Raw genomic sequence first — 21011 nt, 5'->3', positions numbered from 1 at the left:
TTCTCTTTCACTTGCTCAAATTACAAAAGGACTCAATCTTCATAACAAATGTTCTAAATGTTATTCCCTTCTCATGCCAATGGTGAAAAATATTGTTATCCGAGATCATTGGAAGGAGTCTGTTTAGCCACAGGGGTGTTTCAGGTGACAAGTCTCCTTTCAGACCAAAGAATTTACGAAATTTCATGCCAATATCTTACTAAATTGATGGTACAGGGATTGCTTGTTTTTGTTGATATAGTCTTGGGTTCGTTCCACTTGTAGATAATATTACTCCCAACCTCTTCATTAAGATCAAACATTTCCATCTGAGTCCAAAAGGAGGCGGGTTCAGCTTTAAATAAGAATGAAATAAATCTCATTTGTCCTGCCCACAATCCCATGTTAATTTGTCCAGGCTCACCCTTGGAGTTTTACAGTTCCATACTTCAAAGTTCCAAAATGTCTTCTGGTCTTGTTAAGGGACTTAACGAAACTCTCGGGTAGGGATATGGGTAAAGATTGAAATAGATACATCAATTTAGGCAGAACGTTCATCTTAATACAATTAATTCTCCCAAATAATGTAAGAGGCAGCTCTATCCATCTATTCAAATCATCCACCACCTTCTGAACCAAGACAGTAGTTAAGCTTGTACAAATGTCTTAAGTCATTATCAACTGTGATTCTTAGATATTTGAACCCCTGTGGCGACCATCTGAAGGGACCTGTCTGTTCACAGGTGCTATAGTCAAAGCGAGTCAGTGGAAGTGTTTACATTTTGTCCATGTTGACGTTGTCGCCTGATATGCAGCTGTATGTACCCATTAGTGTCTGTAGTTTTGAGCGGGATCCGGTCGGGTCCGAGAGGAACACAATTATGTCAACAATGAGATCTTGTGCCTTATCTGGCCCCCCTGAACGCCCTTTATGCCAGGATCTTCTGGCCTCCGCCAAGGTTCTATGGTTAGCACAAAAAGCAGTGGGAAAGTGAACAGCCCTGCCTACTATCTCTAAAGAGTGGGAAAGTAGCTGATATCATGCCATTAGTGGTGATCTTGGCTTGCAGTTTATGGTATAAAGTCTTAACCCAGTTGACAAACGAAGGACGAAAGTTAAATTTAGCAAGGACCTTGAATAGGTATGGCCACTCCAGCTATCAAAAGTGTTTTGTCTAGAGATACTGCAGTACTAGGATCGCCCATCGCACTGGCCATGTGAATTACATTGAATAACCTGTGCAAATTATTGGTGGAGGATCTTCTCTGTATAAAGCCTGTTTGATCAATGTTGATCAGGTTTGGCAAATAGTCCTAATCTATTAAGCCATCGCCTTAGAAATCGATTCATAGTCGGCATTGAGGAGCTAGATTGGCCTATAAGAAGAGCATTGTAGAGGATCTTTATTTTTCTTATGAATAACTGTTATAATAGCTGTGGAAAACTCTGCTTCTCAGCAGCTAAATTCAGAACGTACATCAAGAGAGGAGTAAACTAATCCTTCAACTTCTAGAACTCTAGGAAATCCATCGTCTCCTGGGGATTTGCCGGATTGTAGAGAGGAAATTGCCTATCATTGCTGGTTCCGTTCCATCAGAAGTGTATAACTTTGAATAGTATTGTTTAAATTACTTATTAATCTCTTCAGGGTGGAGACACTTGACCATTCTGAGTTTCGATAGAGTTGATGGTTCTCGAATTCTCCTTAGCTTTTATCTGCCAGGCCAAGACTTTGTGACTTTTCTCCCCCAATTCATAGTATCTTTGCCTAGTTCTAAGAATAGCCTTTTCAGTTTTGTAAGTATTATATTTCCGTTTTTTATTCACCAATGAGCGGCATGTTTCTTTAGAGGCAGATTTTTGGTCGTTCCTAATTAAATTCAGCAGTGTATTTAATTTGAAGACATTTGGTATAGGAAATGATTTGACCCCTAAGAAAGGCCTGTAATGTATCCCAGAGGTCAAAACTATTGGGAGAGGACGGACAGTTTGTTTCACAGAAAAACGTAATTTGATCTCTAATAAATTGACGAAATTCTGCCCGTTTCAAAAGAGATAGATTTAGGCGCCATCTATAGGTTCCCTGAACTCCATCCGGCCTCAACACAGAAAGTGTGAGGGGAGAATTCTCTGAGATGGTTCTGGATAAATACTCAGTTTCCACAACTCTATGGGTTGGTTTCATGGTGTTTTAGACTCTAGTATAGCAATCATGTATACAGTATAGTAGGGATGGGAATTGCCAGGGAACTCACGATACGATATTATCACGATACTTAGGTGGCGATACGATATGTATTGCGATTCTATATGTATTGCGATTCGATACTGCAATTTTATTGCGATTTGATGTTCCAAACATATTGCTCACTATATGTCTTCTGCAGAGAGACAAGAGAGAGCCATGAGAAAAAAAGTTTGGATCAGTCAGGGAAATAAAAGTGTTGATAACATGTTGGCTCACTATATAAAATGGAGAACAAGCTAAAGGATGAATAACAACAGAGTTTTGGTGCAGGTACAGCCGACTGGCACTAGCTAATGCTACATACACTAGCAAAAAAATTATATATATACAGTCGTGGTCAAAAGTTTTGAGAATGACACAAATATGAATTTTCACAAAGTCTGCTGCCTCCGTTTTTATGATGGCAATTTGCATATACTCCAGAATGTTATGAAGAGTGATCAGATGAATTGCAATTAATTGCAAAGTCCCTCTTTGCCATGAAAATGAACTTAATCCCCCAAAAACATTTCCACTGCATTTCAACCCTGCCACAAAAAGACCAGCTGACATCATGTCAGTGATTCTCTTGTTAACACAGGTGAGAGTGTTGACGAGGACAGGGCTGGAGATCACTCTGTCATGCTGATTGAGTTAAAATAACAGACTGGAAGCTTTAAAAGGAGGGTGGTGCTTGAAATCATTGTTCTTCCTCTGTTAACCATGGTTACCTGCAAGGAAACACGTGCCGTCATCATTGCTTTGCACAAAAAGGGCTTCAGAGGCAAGGATATTGCTGCTAGTAAGATTGCACCTAAATCAACTATTTATCGGATCATCAAGAACTTCAAGGAGAGAGGTTCAATTGTTGTGAAGAAGGCTTCAGGGCGCCCAAGAAAGTCCAACAAGCGCCAGGACCATCTCCTAAAGTTGATTCAGCTGTGGGATCAGGGCACCACTAGTGCAGAGCTTGCTCAGGAATGGCAGCAGGCAGGTGTGAGTGCATCTGCACGCACAGTGAGGCGAAGACTTTTGGAGGATGGCCTGGTGTCAAGAAGGGCAGCGAGGAAGCCACTTCTCTCCAGGAAAAACATCAGGGACAGGGATTGGACTGCTGAGGACTAGGGTAAAGTCATTTTCTCTGATGAATCCCCTTTCCGATTGTTTGGGGCATCCGGAAAAAGCTTGTCCGGAGAAGACAAGGTGAGCGCTACCATCAGTCCTGTGTCATGCCAACAGTAAAGCATCATTCATGTGTGGGGTTGCTTCTCAGCTAAGGGAGTGGGCTCACTCACAATTTTGCCTAAGAACACAGCCATGAAAAAAGAATGTTACCAACACATCCTCCAAGAGCAACTTCTCCCAACCATCCAAGAACAGTTTGGTGACGAACAATGTTTTTTCCTGCATGATGAAGCACCTTGCCATAAGGCAAAAGTGATAACTAAGTGGCTTGGGGAACAAAACATCGACATTTTGAGTCCATGGCCAGGAAACTCCCCAGACCATAATCCCATTGAGAACTTGTGGTCAATCCTCATGAGGCGGGTGGACAAACAAAACCCCACAAATTCTGACAAACTCCAAGCATTGATTATGCAAGAATGGGCTGCCATCAGTCAGGATGTGGCCCAGAAGTTAATTAACAGCATGCCAGGGCGGATTGCAGAGGTCTAGAAAAAGAAGGGTCAACACTGCAAATATTGACTCTGCATAAACGTAATGTAATTGTCAATAAAAGCCTTTGACACTTATGGAATGCTTGTAATTATACTTCAGTATACCATAGTAACATCTGACAAAAATATCTAAAAACACTGAAGCAGCAAACTTTGTGAAGACCAATACTTGTGTAATTCTCAAAACTTTTGACCACGACTGTATACAGTCGTATGAAAAAGTTTGGGCACCCCTGACAATTTCCATGATTTCCATTTATAAATAATTGGGTGTTTGGATCAGCAATTTCATTTTGATCTATCAAATAACTGATGGACACAGTAATATTTCAGTAGTGAAATTAGGTTTATTGGATTAACAGAAAATGTACAATATGCATCAAAACGAAATTAGACAGGTGCATAAATTTGGGCACCCCAACAGAAAAATCACATCAATTTTTAGTAGAGCCTCCTTTTGCTAAGATAACAGCCTCTAGACGCTTCCTATAGCCTATAATGAGTGTCTGGATTCTGGATGAAGGTATTTTGGACCATTCCTCCTTTCAAAACATCTCCACTTCAGTTAGGTTTGATGGTTGCCGAGCATGGACAGGTCGCTTCAAATCATCCCACAGATTCTCAATGATATTCAGGTCTGGGGACTGGGATGGCCATTCCAGAACATTGTACTTGTTCCTCTGCATAAATGCCCAGGTAGATTTTGAGCAGTGTTTTGGGTCGTTGTCTTGTTGAAATATACAGCCCCGGCATAACTTCATCTTTGTGACTGATTCTTCAACACTATTCCCAAGAATCTGCTGATATTGAGTGGAATCCATGCGACCCTCAACTTTAACAAGATTCCCAGTACCGGCACTGGCCACACAGCCCCACAGCATGATGGAACCCCCACCAAATTTTACTGTGGGTAGCAAGTATTTTTCTTGGAACGCTGTGTTCTTTTGCCGCCATGAATAACGCCCCTTGTTATGACCAAATAACTCAATATTTGTTTAATCAGTCCACAGCACTTTATTCCAAAATGAAGCTGGCTTGTCCAAATGTGCGTTTGCATACCTCAAGCGACTCTGTTTGTGGCGTGTGTGCAGAAAAGGCTTCTTCCGCATCACTCTCCTGTACAGCTTCTCCTTGTGCAAAGTGCGCTGAATTGTTGAACGATGCACAGTGACACCATCTGCAGCAAGATGATGTTGTAGGTCTTTGGCGGTGGTCTGTGAGCAGTTTTTTACCGTTCTCACCATCCTTCGCCTTTGCCTCTCTGATATTTTACTTGGCCTGCCACTTCTGGCCTTAACAAGAACTGTGCCTGTGGTCTTCCAGTTCCTCACTATGTTCCTCACAGTGGACACTGACAGCTTACATCTCTGTGATAGCTTTTTGTAGCCTTCCCCTAAACCATAATGTTGAACAATCTTTGTTTTCAGGTCATTTGAGAGTTGTTTTGAGGCCCCCATGTTGCCACTCTTCAGAGGAGAGTCAAGGAGAACAACAACTTGCAATTGGCCACCTTAAATACCTTTTCTCATGATTGGATGCACTTGTCTATGAAGTTCAAGGCTTAATGAGCTCACCAAACCAATTGTGTGTTCCAATTAATCAGTGCTAAGTAGTTACAGGTATTCAGATCAACAGAATGACAAGGGTGCCCACATTTTTGCATAGCCTATTTTTCACATCTGATTTAATTTCATACAACTTAATATTGCTACACTAAAAATATTTGTCTGGACAATACCCCAGTACTCAGCTTTTATTAGAAATTGAATGGCATGCCACTGTGATCATTTTCTGTGATGACAGAGTAAATTCTTATGCAGCCTCAGAGGGGTGCCCAAACTTTTTCATACGACTGTATATATATATACACACACACTACCGGTCTAAAGTTTGGAAACACCTACTCATTCAAGGGTTTTTCTTTATTTTACTATTTTCTACATTGTATAATAATAGTGAATATATCAAAACTATGAAATAACACATATGGAATCATGTAGTAACCAAAAAGTGTTTTATATTTGAGATTCTTCAAATAGCTACCCTTTGCCTTGATGACAGCTTTGCACACTCTTGGCATTCTCTCAACCAGCTTCACCTGGAATGCTTTTCCAACAGTCTTGAAGGAGTTCCCACATATGCTGAGCACTTGTTGGCTGCTTTTCCTTCACTCTGCTGTCCGACTCATCCCAAACCATCTCAATTGGGTTGAGGTCGGGGGATTGTGGAGGCCAGGTCATCTGATGCAGCACTCCATCCCTCTCCTTCTTGGTAAAATAGCCCATACACAGCCTGGAGGAGTGTTGGGTCATTGTCCTGTTGAAATATAAATGATAGTCCCACTAAACCCAAACCAGATGGGATGGCGTATCGCTGCAGAATGCTGTGGTAGCCATGCTGGTTAAGTATGCCTTGAATTCTAAATAAATCACAGCACGCCCACACCATAACACCTCCTCCTCCATGCTTTACGGTTTGAACTACACATGCTGAGATCATCCGTTCACCCACACCGTGTCTCACAAAGACACAGCGGTTTGAACCAAAAATCTCCAATTTGGACTCCAGACCAAAGGACACACTTCCACCAGTCCAATGTCCATTGCTCATGTTTCTTGGCCCAAGCAGGTCTCTTCTTCTTATTGGTGTCCTTTAGTAGTGGTTTCTTTAAAGCAATTCGACCATGAAGGCCTGATTCACACAGTCCCCTCTGAACAGTTGATGTTGAGATGTGTCTGTTACTTGAACTCTGTGAAGCATTTATTTGGGGTGCAATTTCTGAGGCTGGTAACTCTAATGAACTTATCCTCTGCAGCAGAGGTAACTCTGGGTTTTCCATTCCTGTGGCGGTCCTCATGAGAGCCAGTTTCATCATAGCGCTTGATGGTTTTTGCGACTGCACTTGAAGAAACGTTCAAAGTTCTTGACATTTTCCGTATTGACCTTCATGTCTTAAAGTAATGATTGACTGTAATTCCATTTTGCTTATTTGAGCTTTTCTTGCCATAATATGGACTTGGTCTTTTACCAAATAGAGATATCTTCTGTATACCCCCCTTACCTTGTCACAACCCAACTGATTGGCTCAAACGCATTAAGAAGGAAATAATTTCCACAAATTAACTTTTAAGAAGGCACACCTGTTAATTGAAATGGGTTCCAGGTGACTACCTCATGAAGCTGGTTAAGAGAATGCCAAAAGTGTGCAAAGCTGTCATCAAGGCAAAGGGTGGCTATTTTAAGAATCTCAAACCTCAAATATATTTTGAATTGTTTAACACTTTTTTGGTTACTACATGATTCCATATGTGTTATTTCATAGTCTCGATGTCTTCACTATTATTCTACAATGTAATTTTTTTTTTTACAAATAAAGAAAAACCCTTGAATGAGTAGGTGTGTCCAAACTTTTGACTGGTAGTGTGTATATACACAAATGGATACTTGGATTTAAATATCAATATAATATTGTCCAAAAATAATAGCGCGATATGTAACTGTATAGATTTTTTCCCCCTTCACTACAGTATAGCATCATCTTCTCATTGATGATAAACAGCAGGTTGGGGCAGACGATAGAGATACAATAGAGATGTCATAAGGTTCTTTACGGCAGGGGTTTTCAAACCTCTCCTCGGGGACCCCCTCCATGTATTTGAACTATTCCACAGCTAGCACACCTGATTCAACCTATCAGCTAATCATCAAGCCCTTGATTAGGTGAATCAGGTAAGGTAGGCTACAACAAAATGGTGAAATGTCTGGCGGTCCACAAGGAGAGGTTTGAAAACCTTTGCTCTGTAGTGTTGATCTTGCCCCAATGGGAGTCTCCTCTAGGTAGGGTTAGGGTTATGTAGGTAGGGTTAGGGTTATGTAGGTAGGGTTAGGGTTATCTAGGTAGGGTTCTGTAGGAGGTAGGGTTAGGGTTATGTAGGTAGGGTTAGGGTTATGTAGGTAGGGTTAGGGTTATCTAGGTAGGGTTAGGGTTATGTAGGTAGGGTTAGGGTTATGTAGGTAGGGTTAGGGTTATGTAGGTAGGGTTCTGTAGGAGGTAGGGTTAGGGTTATGTAGGTAGGGTTAGGGTTATCTAGGTAGGGTTAGGGTTATGTAGGTAGGGTTAGGGTTATGTAGGTAGGGTTAGGGTTATCTAGGTAGGGTTCTGTAGGAGGTAGGGTTAGGGTTATGTAGGTAGGGTTAGGGTTATCTAGGTAGGGTTCTGTAGGAGGTAGGGTTAGGGTTATGTAGGTAGGGTTAGGGTTATCTAGGTAGGGTTCTGTAGGCAGGTAGGGTTAGGGTTATGTAGGTAGGGTTAGGGTTATGTAGGTAGGGTTAGGGTTATGTAGGTAGGGTTAGGGTTATGTAGGCAGGGTTAGGGTTATGTAGGCAGGGTTAGGGTTATGTAGGTAGGGTTATGTAGGTAGGGTTATGTCAGAGGAAGGCTCTAAAAATTGTCAAAGACTCCAGCCACCCTAGTCATAGACTGTTCTCACTGCTACCGCACGGCAAGCGGTACCGGAGCGCCAAGTCTAGGTCCAAGAGGCTTCTAAACAGCTTCTACCCCCAAGCCATAAGACTCCTGAACATCTAATCAAATGGCTACCCAGACTATTTGCATTGTAGGTAGGGTTAGGGTTATGTAGGTAGGGTTATGTAGGTAGGGTTAGAGTTATGTAGGTAGGGTTATGTAGGTAATGTTATGTGGGGTTAGGCTTATGTAGGTAGGGTTAGGGTTATGTAGGTAATGTTATGTAGGGTTAGGGTTATGTAGGTAGGGTTAGGGTTATGTAGTTAGGGTTATGTAGGTAGGTAGGGTTTAGGGTTGGGGCAGACTTACCAATGGGAGTCTCCTCTAAGAAGGTCTTGGCATTGAGACTGGCACCGTGAGAAACCAGCAGCTCTGCTACATGCATCTGGAACAATAGAGAGTATCTATCAGCATTTACACGGCTATCCACGATCATGTGCTGTAACTGAGGACTTGGTGGACTGTATATTCTTTAGGTTAGGTTTTACTGGATGTGTTCTCTACCATGTGCTGGTAAGGACACATCAAGTCACATTAGAACAGCGCAGTATGTACATGGACAAGAAGACGACCTTCAGCCTCGCATGGAGGGAGCTGCCAAGATGACACCCCTCACTCCAGCCAGTCCCTTCCTCTCCAGCCAGGCCAGATGGGACACAACTCCAGATGAGTGGGAGACCTTCAGAGAGTACAGGTCCGTCCTAAACCCTCATCTGACCAGAGAGCAGAAGGATGAGCCACAGTAAGCAGAGACAAGAGTCAGCGCATCGAGGTCTGTCCACGGTCTACAACAGTCACTGGGACCACAGGAAGCGACCTAGAGAGTACGAGTTAGTGAGACAGTACATCCACCAAGAGAGAGAGAGCCCAGCTGCGGCAGTCCCAGCGAGCCATGCAGGTCATTCTCACTCAGCTACATGAGATAGTACAGCTCGCAGAGATTCTCCATGCTGTCACAGCTCACACCCCAGTCTATAGCTAGTCTCTCTCCCGATAAGCCAGCCTCTACAGAGAGTTCTGCTGGCACCACCACGGTCCGCGTCAGAGCCTGCTGAGCCATCACCCAATGAAGAGAATAAGGCTTGTCATGGACAGTATGACAACAGTGATTGGCCTGATTCCCCCACCGTGGCCTCCAGTTAGTGACGAGTCACTGCTGACGTGTCATCAGTGACACTTCAAGTCTACAGTGATGCTACCAATAACCTTTTTCAGAAGCTATGAGTTTCCTCAGCACCAGGGCTCACCCCACCTGTTAGGAGGCACCTCCTCCACCAGTTCTCCAGCTAAGAGACATACCTACCGGTCAGCTCCAAGACACTCCCGGTGTGGACTACCAGCCCACTAATGGTGCCAGGGTGTGTCTACCCGTCCCTGCCACTGGTTGTCAGTTTCCCCTCAGCATGCTGTATCCAGCCTGTTCCTGACAAGGTGTTCCAGTCTGCCCCCCGCTGGGGACTCATCAGCAACCAGCCGCTGTTCCAGAGTCGCCACCCGCTCCTGCTACAGAGCCGAAGTTAATCAGCACTGGACTCTTCAGCTGCTCCAACTACAGAGCTTCAGCCAGGAGTAGCCAACAGCTGCTCCAACTACAGAGCTTCAGCCAGGAGTAGCCAACAGCTGCTCCAACTACAGAGCTTCAGCCAGGAGTAGCCAACAGCTGCTCCAACTACAGAGCTTCAGCCAGGAGTAGCCAACAGCTGCTCCAACTACAGAGCTTCAGCCAGGAGTAGCCAACAGCTGCTCCAACTACAGAGCTTCAGCCAGGAGTAGCCAACAGCTGCTCCAACTACAGAGCTTCAGCCAGCAGTAGCCAACAGCTGCTCCAACTACAGAGCTTCAGCCAGGAGTAGCCAACAGCTGCTCCAACTACAGAGCTTCAGCCAGGAGTAGCCAACAGCTGCTCCAACTACAGAGCTTCAGCCAGGAGTAGCCAACAGCTGCTCCAACTACAGAGCTTCAGCCAGCAGTAGCCAACAGCTGCTCCAACTACAGAGCTTCAGCCAGGAGTAGCCAACAGCTACCCCTGTCAGGTCAGACTCACCGCCTGCCACTCAACAAGGGCAGCGTTCTCCGCCACCAGGGGCCCAGCCTGCCTCTGTCATCGAAGACCTGCTGCCTCCTGGCCCTAGCAGCCCACCTAGACCTGGCCCTAAAGGTACAACCTGGCCCGGTCTTCATGTCACCTCCGCCTGCAAAGGAGTGCTGTCATGTTGCAGCCACAGATCACTGTCGATGCAGATCATCAGCCATTTCCCTCTCTGCTCCAAGCCGCAGCCCAGGGGCCACCACCTGGCTCTAAGCTAACAGTCAACTCTGTTCCAGTTTGGGGATGCTTCACTAGAACCCAACGACAAGCCCCCGCCTGCTCCTGATGAGGAGCCCAGTTCCTCTCCAGCCATGGGCCTTCCACTTGGCCCTGGCTTCCAGACACCATCTGCCCATGCACTGCGGTTCCCACTTACCTCAGCACAAAGAGACCAGCCCAGCTCCGTTGGAGAGCGCCCACCTGATCCAGAGTGGGAGCCTACCATGGCTTCCTCCTTGGGGGCCACTTCAACCTCCACCCTGAGGTCCCCTTCCTCCACGGGGGCCACTTAAGCCTCTGCCCTGAGGTCCCCTTCCTCCACGGGGGCCACTTAAGCCCCTGCCCTGAGGTCCCATCCTCGCCAGCAAGGTCCTCTCCGATCCTATGTGGGAGCCTCAGCCTGCTCCTCGTCGACACCTCCTGAGAGGCCAGAGCTCGACCCTTACTTCTGGGACCTTCAGTCCTCTGCCCTGCAGCCTCCGCTAGTCGGGGAGCCCCCGCCTGCCAGTCGTCAAGAACCCTCCGCAGCTCTAGCCAAGGGTCCACAGTCACAGCCTGCCTGGGGAGCTCTGATGCCTTCTCTGGAGAGCCCATCTGTGAGACCTCAGCTCAGCCCGGTCATCATCTCAGATCTGGCCTCTGACCCGAGTACTCAGTGTCCCCTCGTCTGGAGGTCCCTGCCTGATCCGGTTGGGGAGCCTCCCCTTAGAGCTACCTGGCCCTGCTGTAGGGGACAAGCCAGATCCTGCCAACGGAGCCCAGAGCGCTCCCTTGACTGTCTCAGCCCCAGAGACTGTTTCCCATGACAAGTCTGCCCCTACTACAGATCCCTGGCTGGTAGCCTCACCAGACTCTGATAGTCAGTTGCCGGAGACCGGTTGGACCATGTAGTAGGACCTGTCAGCCAGCTTCATGCCATTAGCCATTAGTCAGCCCAGGTGCCCTGCCCTTAGCTCCCCAGTCATTCAGATGTCCCTAATGCCCCTATAGCTAAGTAGTCAGGTGCCCCTTTCCCCTAGTGTCCTGCCAGCTGACTCCCTAGTAGTTTGGACTGTTCAATCACAGCAGCGTTCCATCAATGACATTCACCCCTCTCCCAGGAGGACATTCTCACCACAGTGTGCCTCTGATGGACTAAATGTTCCTGCCCAGCTGCACCCCTTTGATCTCTAATTAGTGGAGTCACGTTGTATGACGCTGTATTGTCTTGTATAGTATTAAGCCATTATATCCATGTTACTGTTACATGCATAATGTTTATAGTATAGTGAATTAGAGATTGTATTATGTATATCTGTCATTCACTATTGTACTGTATCTTTAGTTCTCTCTTTACTTGCAGACCACACACACACACACACACAAGCTGTCAATCAAAGCCTTAAATTGCCCTAAGCCTTGCACTACCTACACTGTGCTGATCCATGGCCGTACTGTGAATCTTCAGCGTCATTAAACCAGACCGTAATCCTCTGTGTTGTCATCGGTGTCCTTACCAGCACACGGGAGAGAACACCTAAAACCTAACCTAAAGAATATACAGTCCACCAAGTCCTCAGTTACATGTGTAGAGAGTGGGCGTGTCTGTTTATTTGTATGCATCTGTGTGTCTGTGTCTGTCCTTGTGGGTCTGACCTGTGTGTGTGTGTGTGTGTGTGTGTGTGTGTGTGTGTGTGTGTGTGTGTGTGTGTGTATGTCAGTGTCTGACCTGTGTGTGTGCGTGACCTTGAGCACCAGTGGGTGTGTACTCCCGTGTGTGTTTCCTCACCTGACCCCAGCAGGCTGCAGCGTGGAGCGGCTGCCATCCGTCAGTGTCTCTCAGGCGTGTGCGTGGGAGGGAGAGGATGTGTGTGTGTGTGGTGTCTGTGTGTGTGTGTGTGTGTGTCCGTGTGGTCACTAGTGTCCTCACCTGACCCCAGCAGGCTGAAGCGTGGAGCGGCTGCCATCCATCAGTGTCTCTCAGGTGTGTGTGTGTGTGGGAGGGAGTGTGTGTGTGTGTGTGGTGTCTGTGTGTGTGTGTGTGTCTGTGTGGTCACTAGTGTCCTCACCTGACCCCAGCAGGCTGCAGCGTGGAGCGGCTGCCATCCGTCAGTGTCTCTCAGGTGTGTGTGTGTGTGTGGGAGGGAGGGTGTGTGTGTGTGTGTGTGGTGTCTGTGTGTGTGTGTGTGTCTGTGTGGTCACTAGTGTCCTCACCTGACCCCAGCAGGCTGCAGCGTGGAGCGGCTGCCATCCGTCAGTGTCTCTCAGGTCCATCCTGGCTCCTCCCTCCAGCAACAGCTCTGCAGCCTGGATGTAGCCGTTAGCTGCTGCGATGTGGAGCTGCATGGGGGGGACAGGAGAGGAGGCCGATGGAACGGTCACTTTACAGCTGCAAATCTCACCCTACCAGGTCCACTGCTGGTTCTCTCTTCTACCTGATCATTCATTGTAACCACCTGGTGTCCCAGGTTAAAATCGGTCCCTGGTTAGAGGGGAAGAATGGGGTTAAAAAAATCAGTGGAACTGGCTTCCGGGTCCAGATTTGAATTTGAGGGGTATAGAGTGTTAGCTACTTTAACAAATAGTTTTATTTCCAAGGATTCCCTACCTCTTATTTATGTATCTAGTGCCTTCTTGGGATCCCTTTGTGTCATTACCTGTCCTGGTATCCTCAGAAATCGATCTACCAGGCTGGAAGCTAACTCTGGTGCAAAATGTATGTTGATTTACAGTACCAGTCAAAAGTTTGGACACACCTACTCATTCAAGGGTTTTTCTTTATTTTTACTAGAATAATAGTGAAGACATCAAAACTATGAAATAACACATATGGAATCATGTACAGTCGTGGTCAAAAGTTTTGAGAATGACACAAGTATTGGTCTTCACAAAGTTTGCTGCTTCAGTGTTGCTGCTTCAGTGTTTTTAGATATTTTTGCTATGGTATACTGAAGTATAATTACAAGCATTCCATAAGTGTCAAAGGCTTTTATTGACAATTACATTACATTTATGCAGAGTCAATATTTGCAGTGTTGACCCTTCTTTTTCAAGACCTCTGCAATCAAATCAAATCAAATGTTATTTGTCACATACACGTGTTTAGCAGATGTTATAGAGGGTGTAGTGAAATGCTTGTACTTTTAGCTCCGACAGTGCAGTAATATCTAACAATTTCACAACATATACCCAATACACACAAAAAAGTAAGGAATGGGATTTAAGAATATATACATATATGGACAAGCAATGACAGAGCGGCATGGACTAAGATACAGTAGAATATTATAGAATAGAATGCAGTATATACATATGAGATGAGTAGTGCAAGATATGTAAACATTATTAAAGTGACTAGTGTTCCATTTCTTCAAGTGGCCAGTGATTTCAATAGGCAGCAGCAGCCTCTAATGTGCCAGTGAAGGCTATTTAAACAGTATATTTGAGATTTGAGATTCTTAAAATGCCAACCCTTTGCCTTGATGACAGCTTTGCACACTCTTGGCATTCTCTCAACCAGCTTCACCTGGAATGCTTTTCCAACAGTCTTGAAGGAGTTCCCACATATGCTGAGCACTTGTTGGCTGCTTTTCCTTCACTCTGCGGTCCAACTCATCCCAACCCATCTCAATTGGGTTGAGGTCGGGTGATTGTGAAGGCCAGGTCATCTGATGCAGCACTCCATCACTCTCCTTCTTGGTGAAATAGCCCTTACACAGCCTGGAGGTGTGTTGGGTCATTGTCCTATTGAAAAACAAATGATAGTCCCACTAACAGCAAACCAGATGGGATGGAGTATCGCTGCAGAATGCTGTGGTAGCCATGGTAATAACCAACATTGTCACCAGCAAAACTCCCCCACACCATCACACCTCCTCCTCCATGCTTCACGGTGGGAACCACACATGCCGAGATCATCCGTTCACCTACTCTGCGTCTCACAAAGACACGGCGGTTGGAACCAAAAATCTCAAATTTGGACTCATCAGACCAAAGGACAGATCTCCACCAGTCTAATGTCCATTGCTCGTGTTTCTTGGCCCAAGCAAGTCTCTTCTTCTTATTGGTGTCCTTTAGTAGTGGTTTCTTTGCAGCAATTCGACCATGAAGGCCTGATTCACGTAGTCTTCTCTGAACAGTTGATGTTGAGATGTGTCTGTTACTTGAACTCTGTGAAGCATTTATTTGGGCTGCAATTTCTGAGGCTGGTAAATCTAATGAACTTATCCTCTGCAGCAGACTCTGGGTCTTCCTTTCCTGTGGCGGTCCTCATGAGAGCCAGTTTCATCATAGCGCTTGATGGTTTTTGCAACTGCACTTTTAAGAAACTTTAAAAGTTCTTGAAATGTTCCAGATTGACTGACCTTCATGTCTTAAAGTAATGATGGACTGTCGTTTCTCTTTGCTTATTTGAGCTGTTCTTGCCATAATATGGACTTGGTCTTTTACCAAATAGGGCTATCTTCTGTATACCACCCCTACCTTGTCACAACACAAGTGATTGGCTCAAACGCATTAAGAAGGAAAGAAATTCCACAAATTAACTTTTAACAAGGTACACCTGTTAATTGAAATGCATTCCAGGTGACTACCTTATGAAGCTGGTTGAGAGAATGCCAAGAGTGTGCAAAGCTGTCATCAAGGCAAAGGGTGGTTTTTTAGAATCTCAAATATATTTTGATTTGTTTAACACTTTTTTGGTAACTACATGATTCCATATGTGTTATTTCATAGTTTCGATGTCTTCACTATTATTCTACAATGTAGAAAATAGTAAAAATAAAGAAACACACTTGAATGTGTAGGTGTGTCCAAACCTTTTGACTGGTAGGGTATGTATGCTCTCTTCTTGATTGAAGTAATCTTGTCATCTTTATTGCAAAGATCAAATGACCTTGTTTCAGGGCCAAGAAAAAAGCCATACAGGAATCTGAATGAATCACTGCCAGATGTCATGGTAATACTAAAATAAATTGGATAGAGTAAAATAATATATTGAATATTTTCTAAACAGCTCAATTCTAGGAGTACTGGATGGCTGCCTTTTTAAAGTGAGGATGAGCCTTAAAGATTACGGCTGGGTGAAATTATATCTCTCTCTCTCTCTCTCTCTCTCTCTCTCTCTCTCTCTCTCTCTCTCTCTCTCTCTCTCTCTCTCTCTCTCTCTCTCTCTCTCTCTCTCTCTCTCTCTCTCTCTCTCTCTCTCTCTCTCTCCTCTCTCTCTCTCTCTCTCTCTCTCTCTCTCTCTCTCCTCTCTCTCTCTTCTCTCTCTCTCTCTCTCTCTCTCTCTCTCTCTCTCTCTCTCTCTCTCTCTCTCTCTCTCTCTCTCTCTCTCTCTCTCTCTCTCTCTCTCTCTCTCTCTCTCTCTCTCTCTCTCTCTCTCTCTCTCTCTCTCTCTCTCTCTCTCCTCCCTCTCCCTCTCCCTCTCCCTCTCTCCCTCCCTCCCTCCCTCCCTAGATGCATTAATAGTAGTCCATGTTGTGTGGCCATTGATTGGTTATATGACCTTTGACCCGTCAACTCTTATTCAACCGTTTTCTTTTCAGATCACATGACTTCTTTGACATTCCTTTCAGCTCCTACTAGAGCAAAAAGCAGGTCACATAATGAATCTCTGCAAACTGTATTGGAAGACTAACACAGATTTATCTTATATAACATATTCTGCCCAAATGGCACCCTATAAAGTGCACTATATAGGAAATAGGGTGCCATTTGGAACGGCCATAATACCAGTTGAATGTCCCTCCCTGCCAAAGGTCTAGATTTTCTCTGTGTTGCTCTACTTTGACAGATTAACAGAGAGCATAAAGCTGGATGACAATCTTCAATCACGGCATTTGGGAGTAAATTTTGAAGCTTACTAAAGTTATTTTGGGGTAGTACCCATTTTGATCCAATTGCGTTTGTTTTAGATTGTGACAAATCCTTGCAACCAATTTATGATATCATCAGCCCCAATCTTGAGACGGAAATGCATCACACAGAAGTGGTGGCGCCTCAGATCCCTTGTACATGCTATATGATTTGTCAATGTCCAAGACAAAGGGACAATAAAGTTTGTGTTTGTACTCCGGGGACTGTGTCCCTCTCACCAGAGTAGCTCCTTGTTGATGTCCTCTCCCTCCCTATAGTAGGTAGGTATATTTATATTATAAACTGTGTGGTTCGAGTCCTGAATGCTGATTGGCTGACAGCCTTGTTATGTCAAACTGCATACCATATCTAATTACGTTGGTAACCAGTTTATAATAGCAATAAGGCCCCTCAGGGGTTTGTAGTAAATAGCCAATATACCATGGCTAAGTGCTGCATCCAGGCACATGTTACGTTGTGCATAAGAACAGTCCTTAGCCATGGCATACAGTGCATTCTGTACATTTTGTACTTCTGGAAGGTTCTCCCATCTCCACAGACCTCTCTGACCAAGGCCCTTCTCCCCCGATTGCTCAGTTTGGCCGGGCAGCCAGCTCTAGGAATAGTCTTGGTGGATCCAAACTTCTTCCATTTAAGAATGATGGAGGCCACTGTGTTCTTGGGGACTTTCAATGCTGAAGACATTTTTTGGTACCCTTCCCCAGATCTGTGCCTCGACACAATCCTGTCTCGGGAACTCTACGGACAATTCCTTCGACCTCATGGCTTGGTTTTTGCTCTGACATGCACTGTCAACTGTGAGACCTTATATAGACAGGTGTGTGCCTTTCCAAATCATGTCCAATCAATTGAATTTACCACAGGTGGACTCCAATCAAGTTGTAGAAACATCTCAAGGATGGACAATGAAAACAGGATGCACCTGAGCTCAAATTTGCAAACATTTCTAAAAACGTATTATGGGGGATTGTGTGTAGATTGATGAGGGAACATTTTTATTTAATCCATTTTAGAATAAGGCTGTAACGTAACCAAAGAAAGTGAAGGGGTCTGAATACTTTCCGAATGCACTGTATTGGCCCCTCGGGCCTTATTGCTTAATGATATTATAAACTCACCAGCGTAGCTCCCTGTGAATCGTGGTGGTTGACGTCCTCTCCCTCCGTCAGCAGCTCTTGGATATCTCCCATCATCCTCCTCTCTACAGACGCCCGGGTCTCATTGATCATCTCCTGGGTGATGCCTGTCAATCAAACATACAGGAAGTGATGTCAGTCAGTTAGGCAGGCAAACAGAGACAGTCAGTCAGTCAGCCAGTCAGCCAGCCAGCCACACTGAGACAGCCCTGTTCACAATATCTTGTCAACATAAACTGTCCTCGCTTTTTGTTCTTTTTTCTTTCATGTCGTTCTTTCCAGCATTAAGAAAATTAACAACTAAGGAAGAATGTTTCACTTCTCTCATTGACTTCCCAAACCCCAGGTCTGGTCTGATTGGTCTGTTTCACAGGCGTTCCTGGAAGTCTCTGGGTTTAGAAATTTTGTGGAAGCAACGTCTGTATAGCTCGACAAATTCCCATAATTCAATGCTATGTTTGGACCGAACAACTGGCTAAAATGGCTTTGAAAAAATAAGATTTCAGCTAATAGGGAGAAGTATCTAACAAAACAACTACATTATGGCGTTCACTAATCAAATACGATTTACATATAATAGAAATGTGGGTACATTTGTGGACCAAATTCTAACTTACATATTCAAACAACTGGATTAGAGGTGTTGCTTCAAATAAGAAGGCCTAGGTGTAGATACGTACAAACGTGAAGCGCAACAATAGTATTGTTCATTTAGATGAAGTGTCAAAAGGTAGTGATGGTTCAGTCAACCATGATGGCTTCAGACCAGTGTCAGGGTTCCCTTGAGAAAGAGATTCCTACCTCAATTGGACTCACTAAAGAATAAATAAATAAATAAATGTGTTGCTCACCTCTGTTGGCCATGGCGGTCTCGATGATGTCCAGTGTGGGGTCGTCTTCACACAGGTCATAGGGCATATTGCCATCAGAGTTCACCGCTAACAGATCCGCTCCACTGGGTAATATAAGAGATAAATATGAGCGTGGCTCAGTTGGTAAGAGCATGCTGCTACCAACCCCAAGGTTGTGGGTTCCATTTCCAAAGGAATCACATACACATGCTGAAGTGTCATACATTTAAAAAGATATACAGAATTAAAAGAAACAAATGTATATAGAGCTGATGAGGACTTTGACCAGATAATGTACAGGTAACTGCCAAAATAAAGGAAACCCTTGAGTAAATGAGGGATACAAAGTATATTGAAAGCAGGTGCTTCCACACAGGTGTGGTTCCTGAGTTAATTAAGCAATTAAAACAGCTTGTGATCATGTATAAAAATGACCAGTTGCCAATCTCTCTTCAACTTTGAGCCAGGAGAGACTGACATGTATGTTACCGACACTTGCCCTCCGTGTACATCTAAGTGCGATACCTGCTGCTTTGTTCTGGATCAACTGCAATTTACCCATGTCCCTTTTTGCTGCACATGACCACACAGCTGGGCAGTAGTCCAGTTGCGACAAAACTACTGTCTGGTCGAATGAGATGTCAAGAAGGCAGAGCAATGCCCTATAATGGACAGACCTCTTCCCATTTTAGCAACCATTGAGTCTATATGTTTTGACCATGACAGCTTGCTATCTAGGGTTACACTCAGCAGTTTAGTCTCCTCAACTTTATTCAAAAATAGATCTAAATGAGGTTTAGCTTTGAGCAAGTGATTTGTCCTAAAAAAAATAAATGCTTTTCGTTATTGAGATATTATAGTTAGGGTAGGGGTTAAGGTTTAGGGTAGGGACGTCCCAAGAATCCCGAATAGCATTGACCATTATTTTGGTTACCATGGCTAGAAGAAGAGATCTCAGTGACTTTGATAGATGGGGTCTTAAAGGAGTATAGGGGGTTTAAAGGGTGTGTATGTGTCTCTCAGTTCAGGCTGGTCACAAGAAAGAGCCATCGATTTTGGATGTTTGAAAAGGTCCTGAGGACGTGGATATATGCCTTCGTCGGCGCTCACCAAAACATGCAATGGCACAGCACTGGGCTCCGAGAGCGCTGCTTAGTCCACGGCAGTTCACAATTCTCTAGCATGCAAGGAGAGTACTTGATGATACTTAATGGAAACAGCGCATTGTTTTTAATTATTTAGTTTTAAGCCTTCCCCAAACCATCGCCCTAACCTTAACCACCCTGAATTAACATCAAATCTTAACCCTTTGAGTCGTTTCTTTTTTAACCCTGTAACCACGCATAATTAAATGGGTAAAAAAATTGACGTTCATCCAATTACGGCAGATTTCGAAGTGAAACTATGAGATCAGGTTGCTCAGTCGCCAGACCTCAACCCAATTCAACACTTATGGGAGATTCTGGAGCGGTGTCTGAGACAGTTTCCCACCACCCATCAACAAAACACCAAATGATGTAATTTCTCGTGGAAGAAGGGTGTCGCATCCCTCCAATAGAGTTCCAGACACTATGCCAAGGTGCACTGAAGCTATGCTGGCGGCTCGACGCCATATTAAGACACTATGTTGGTGTTTCCTTTATTTTGGCATTTACCTGTAGATCTGACATAAATAAACAAATAAACAAACGCAAGACATATAGATGGACAGCTGAAATGTTATATGTAATCAGCTATTAGTAATTATTCAACTTTGTGAGATAATGGGAGATACAGAGCCAGTATCAGAGCCAGTCTCTTACTGTTGTATGAGGACCTTGACCAGTCCTGCATGTCCACAAGTGGCAGCAGCATGTAGCGGCGTCCACAGTTCGTTGTCCTTGGCGTTTACACTGGCTCCACGATTCAACATTATCTTTACCATCTCCTCATAGTTATCAATACAGCACTAGAGAGAGGAGAGAGAGAGAGAGAGAGAGAGAGAGAGAGAGAGAGAGAGAGAGAGAGAGAGAGAGAGAGAGAGAGAGAGAGAGAGAGAGAGAGAGAGACAGAGAGAGAGAGAGACAGAGAGAGAGAGAGAGAGAGAGAGAGAGAGAGAGAGAGAGAGAGAGAGAGAGAGGGGGAGGGAGAGAGAGAGAGAGAGAGAGAGAGAGAGAGAGAGAGAGAGAGAGAGACAGAGAGAGAGAGACAGAGACAGAGACAGAGACAGAGACAGAGAGAGAGAGAGAGAGAGAGAGAGAGAGAGAGAGAGAGAGAGTGAGAGTGAGAGAGAGAAAGAGGGAGAGAGAGAGAGAGAAAGAGGGAGAGAGAGAGAGAGAAAGAGGGAGAGAATGCTCTATTGAGAAAAGGCCAGGAGTATCTGCAGCATTTGGTCTCAGAGAAATTCATTGTACACATAGGGAGCTTTACAACAGATTGTTTTAAGAAAAAAGGTATACATTTGACTATA

At 44.7% G+C, this 21011-nt stretch overlaps 1 protein-coding gene across 1 annotated transcript in view; it reads right to left on the bottom strand.

Annotated features, from left to right (window-relative positions):
* Positions 1-21011, bottom strand: part of LOC121574779 (protein phosphatase 1 regulatory inhibitor subunit 16B-like) — a 53584-nt gene that overhangs the window by 15702 nt on the left and 16871 nt on the right. Inside the window, exons 3-7 of the mRNA XM_045223213.1 lie at positions 20365-20510; positions 18563-18666; positions 17694-17818; positions 12913-13038; positions 8721-8796 (exon numbers count right to left, since the gene is read on the bottom strand). Of these exons, the coding sequence (XP_045079148.1) occupies positions 8721-8796; positions 12913-13038; positions 17694-17818; positions 18563-18666; positions 20365-20510 (577 nt within the window). The remainder of the gene's footprint in view (positions 1-8720; positions 8797-12912; positions 13039-17693; positions 17819-18562; positions 18667-20364; positions 20511-21011) is intronic.

This window comes from Coregonus clupeaformis, chromosome 10, assembly GCF_020615455.1.
Source record: "Coregonus clupeaformis isolate EN_2021a chromosome 10, ASM2061545v1, whole genome shotgun sequence".
Taxonomy (NCBI): Eukaryota; Metazoa; Chordata; class Actinopteri; order Salmoniformes; family Salmonidae; genus Coregonus; species Coregonus clupeaformis.
This window is presented reverse-complemented; position numbering and strand designations above follow the sequence as displayed.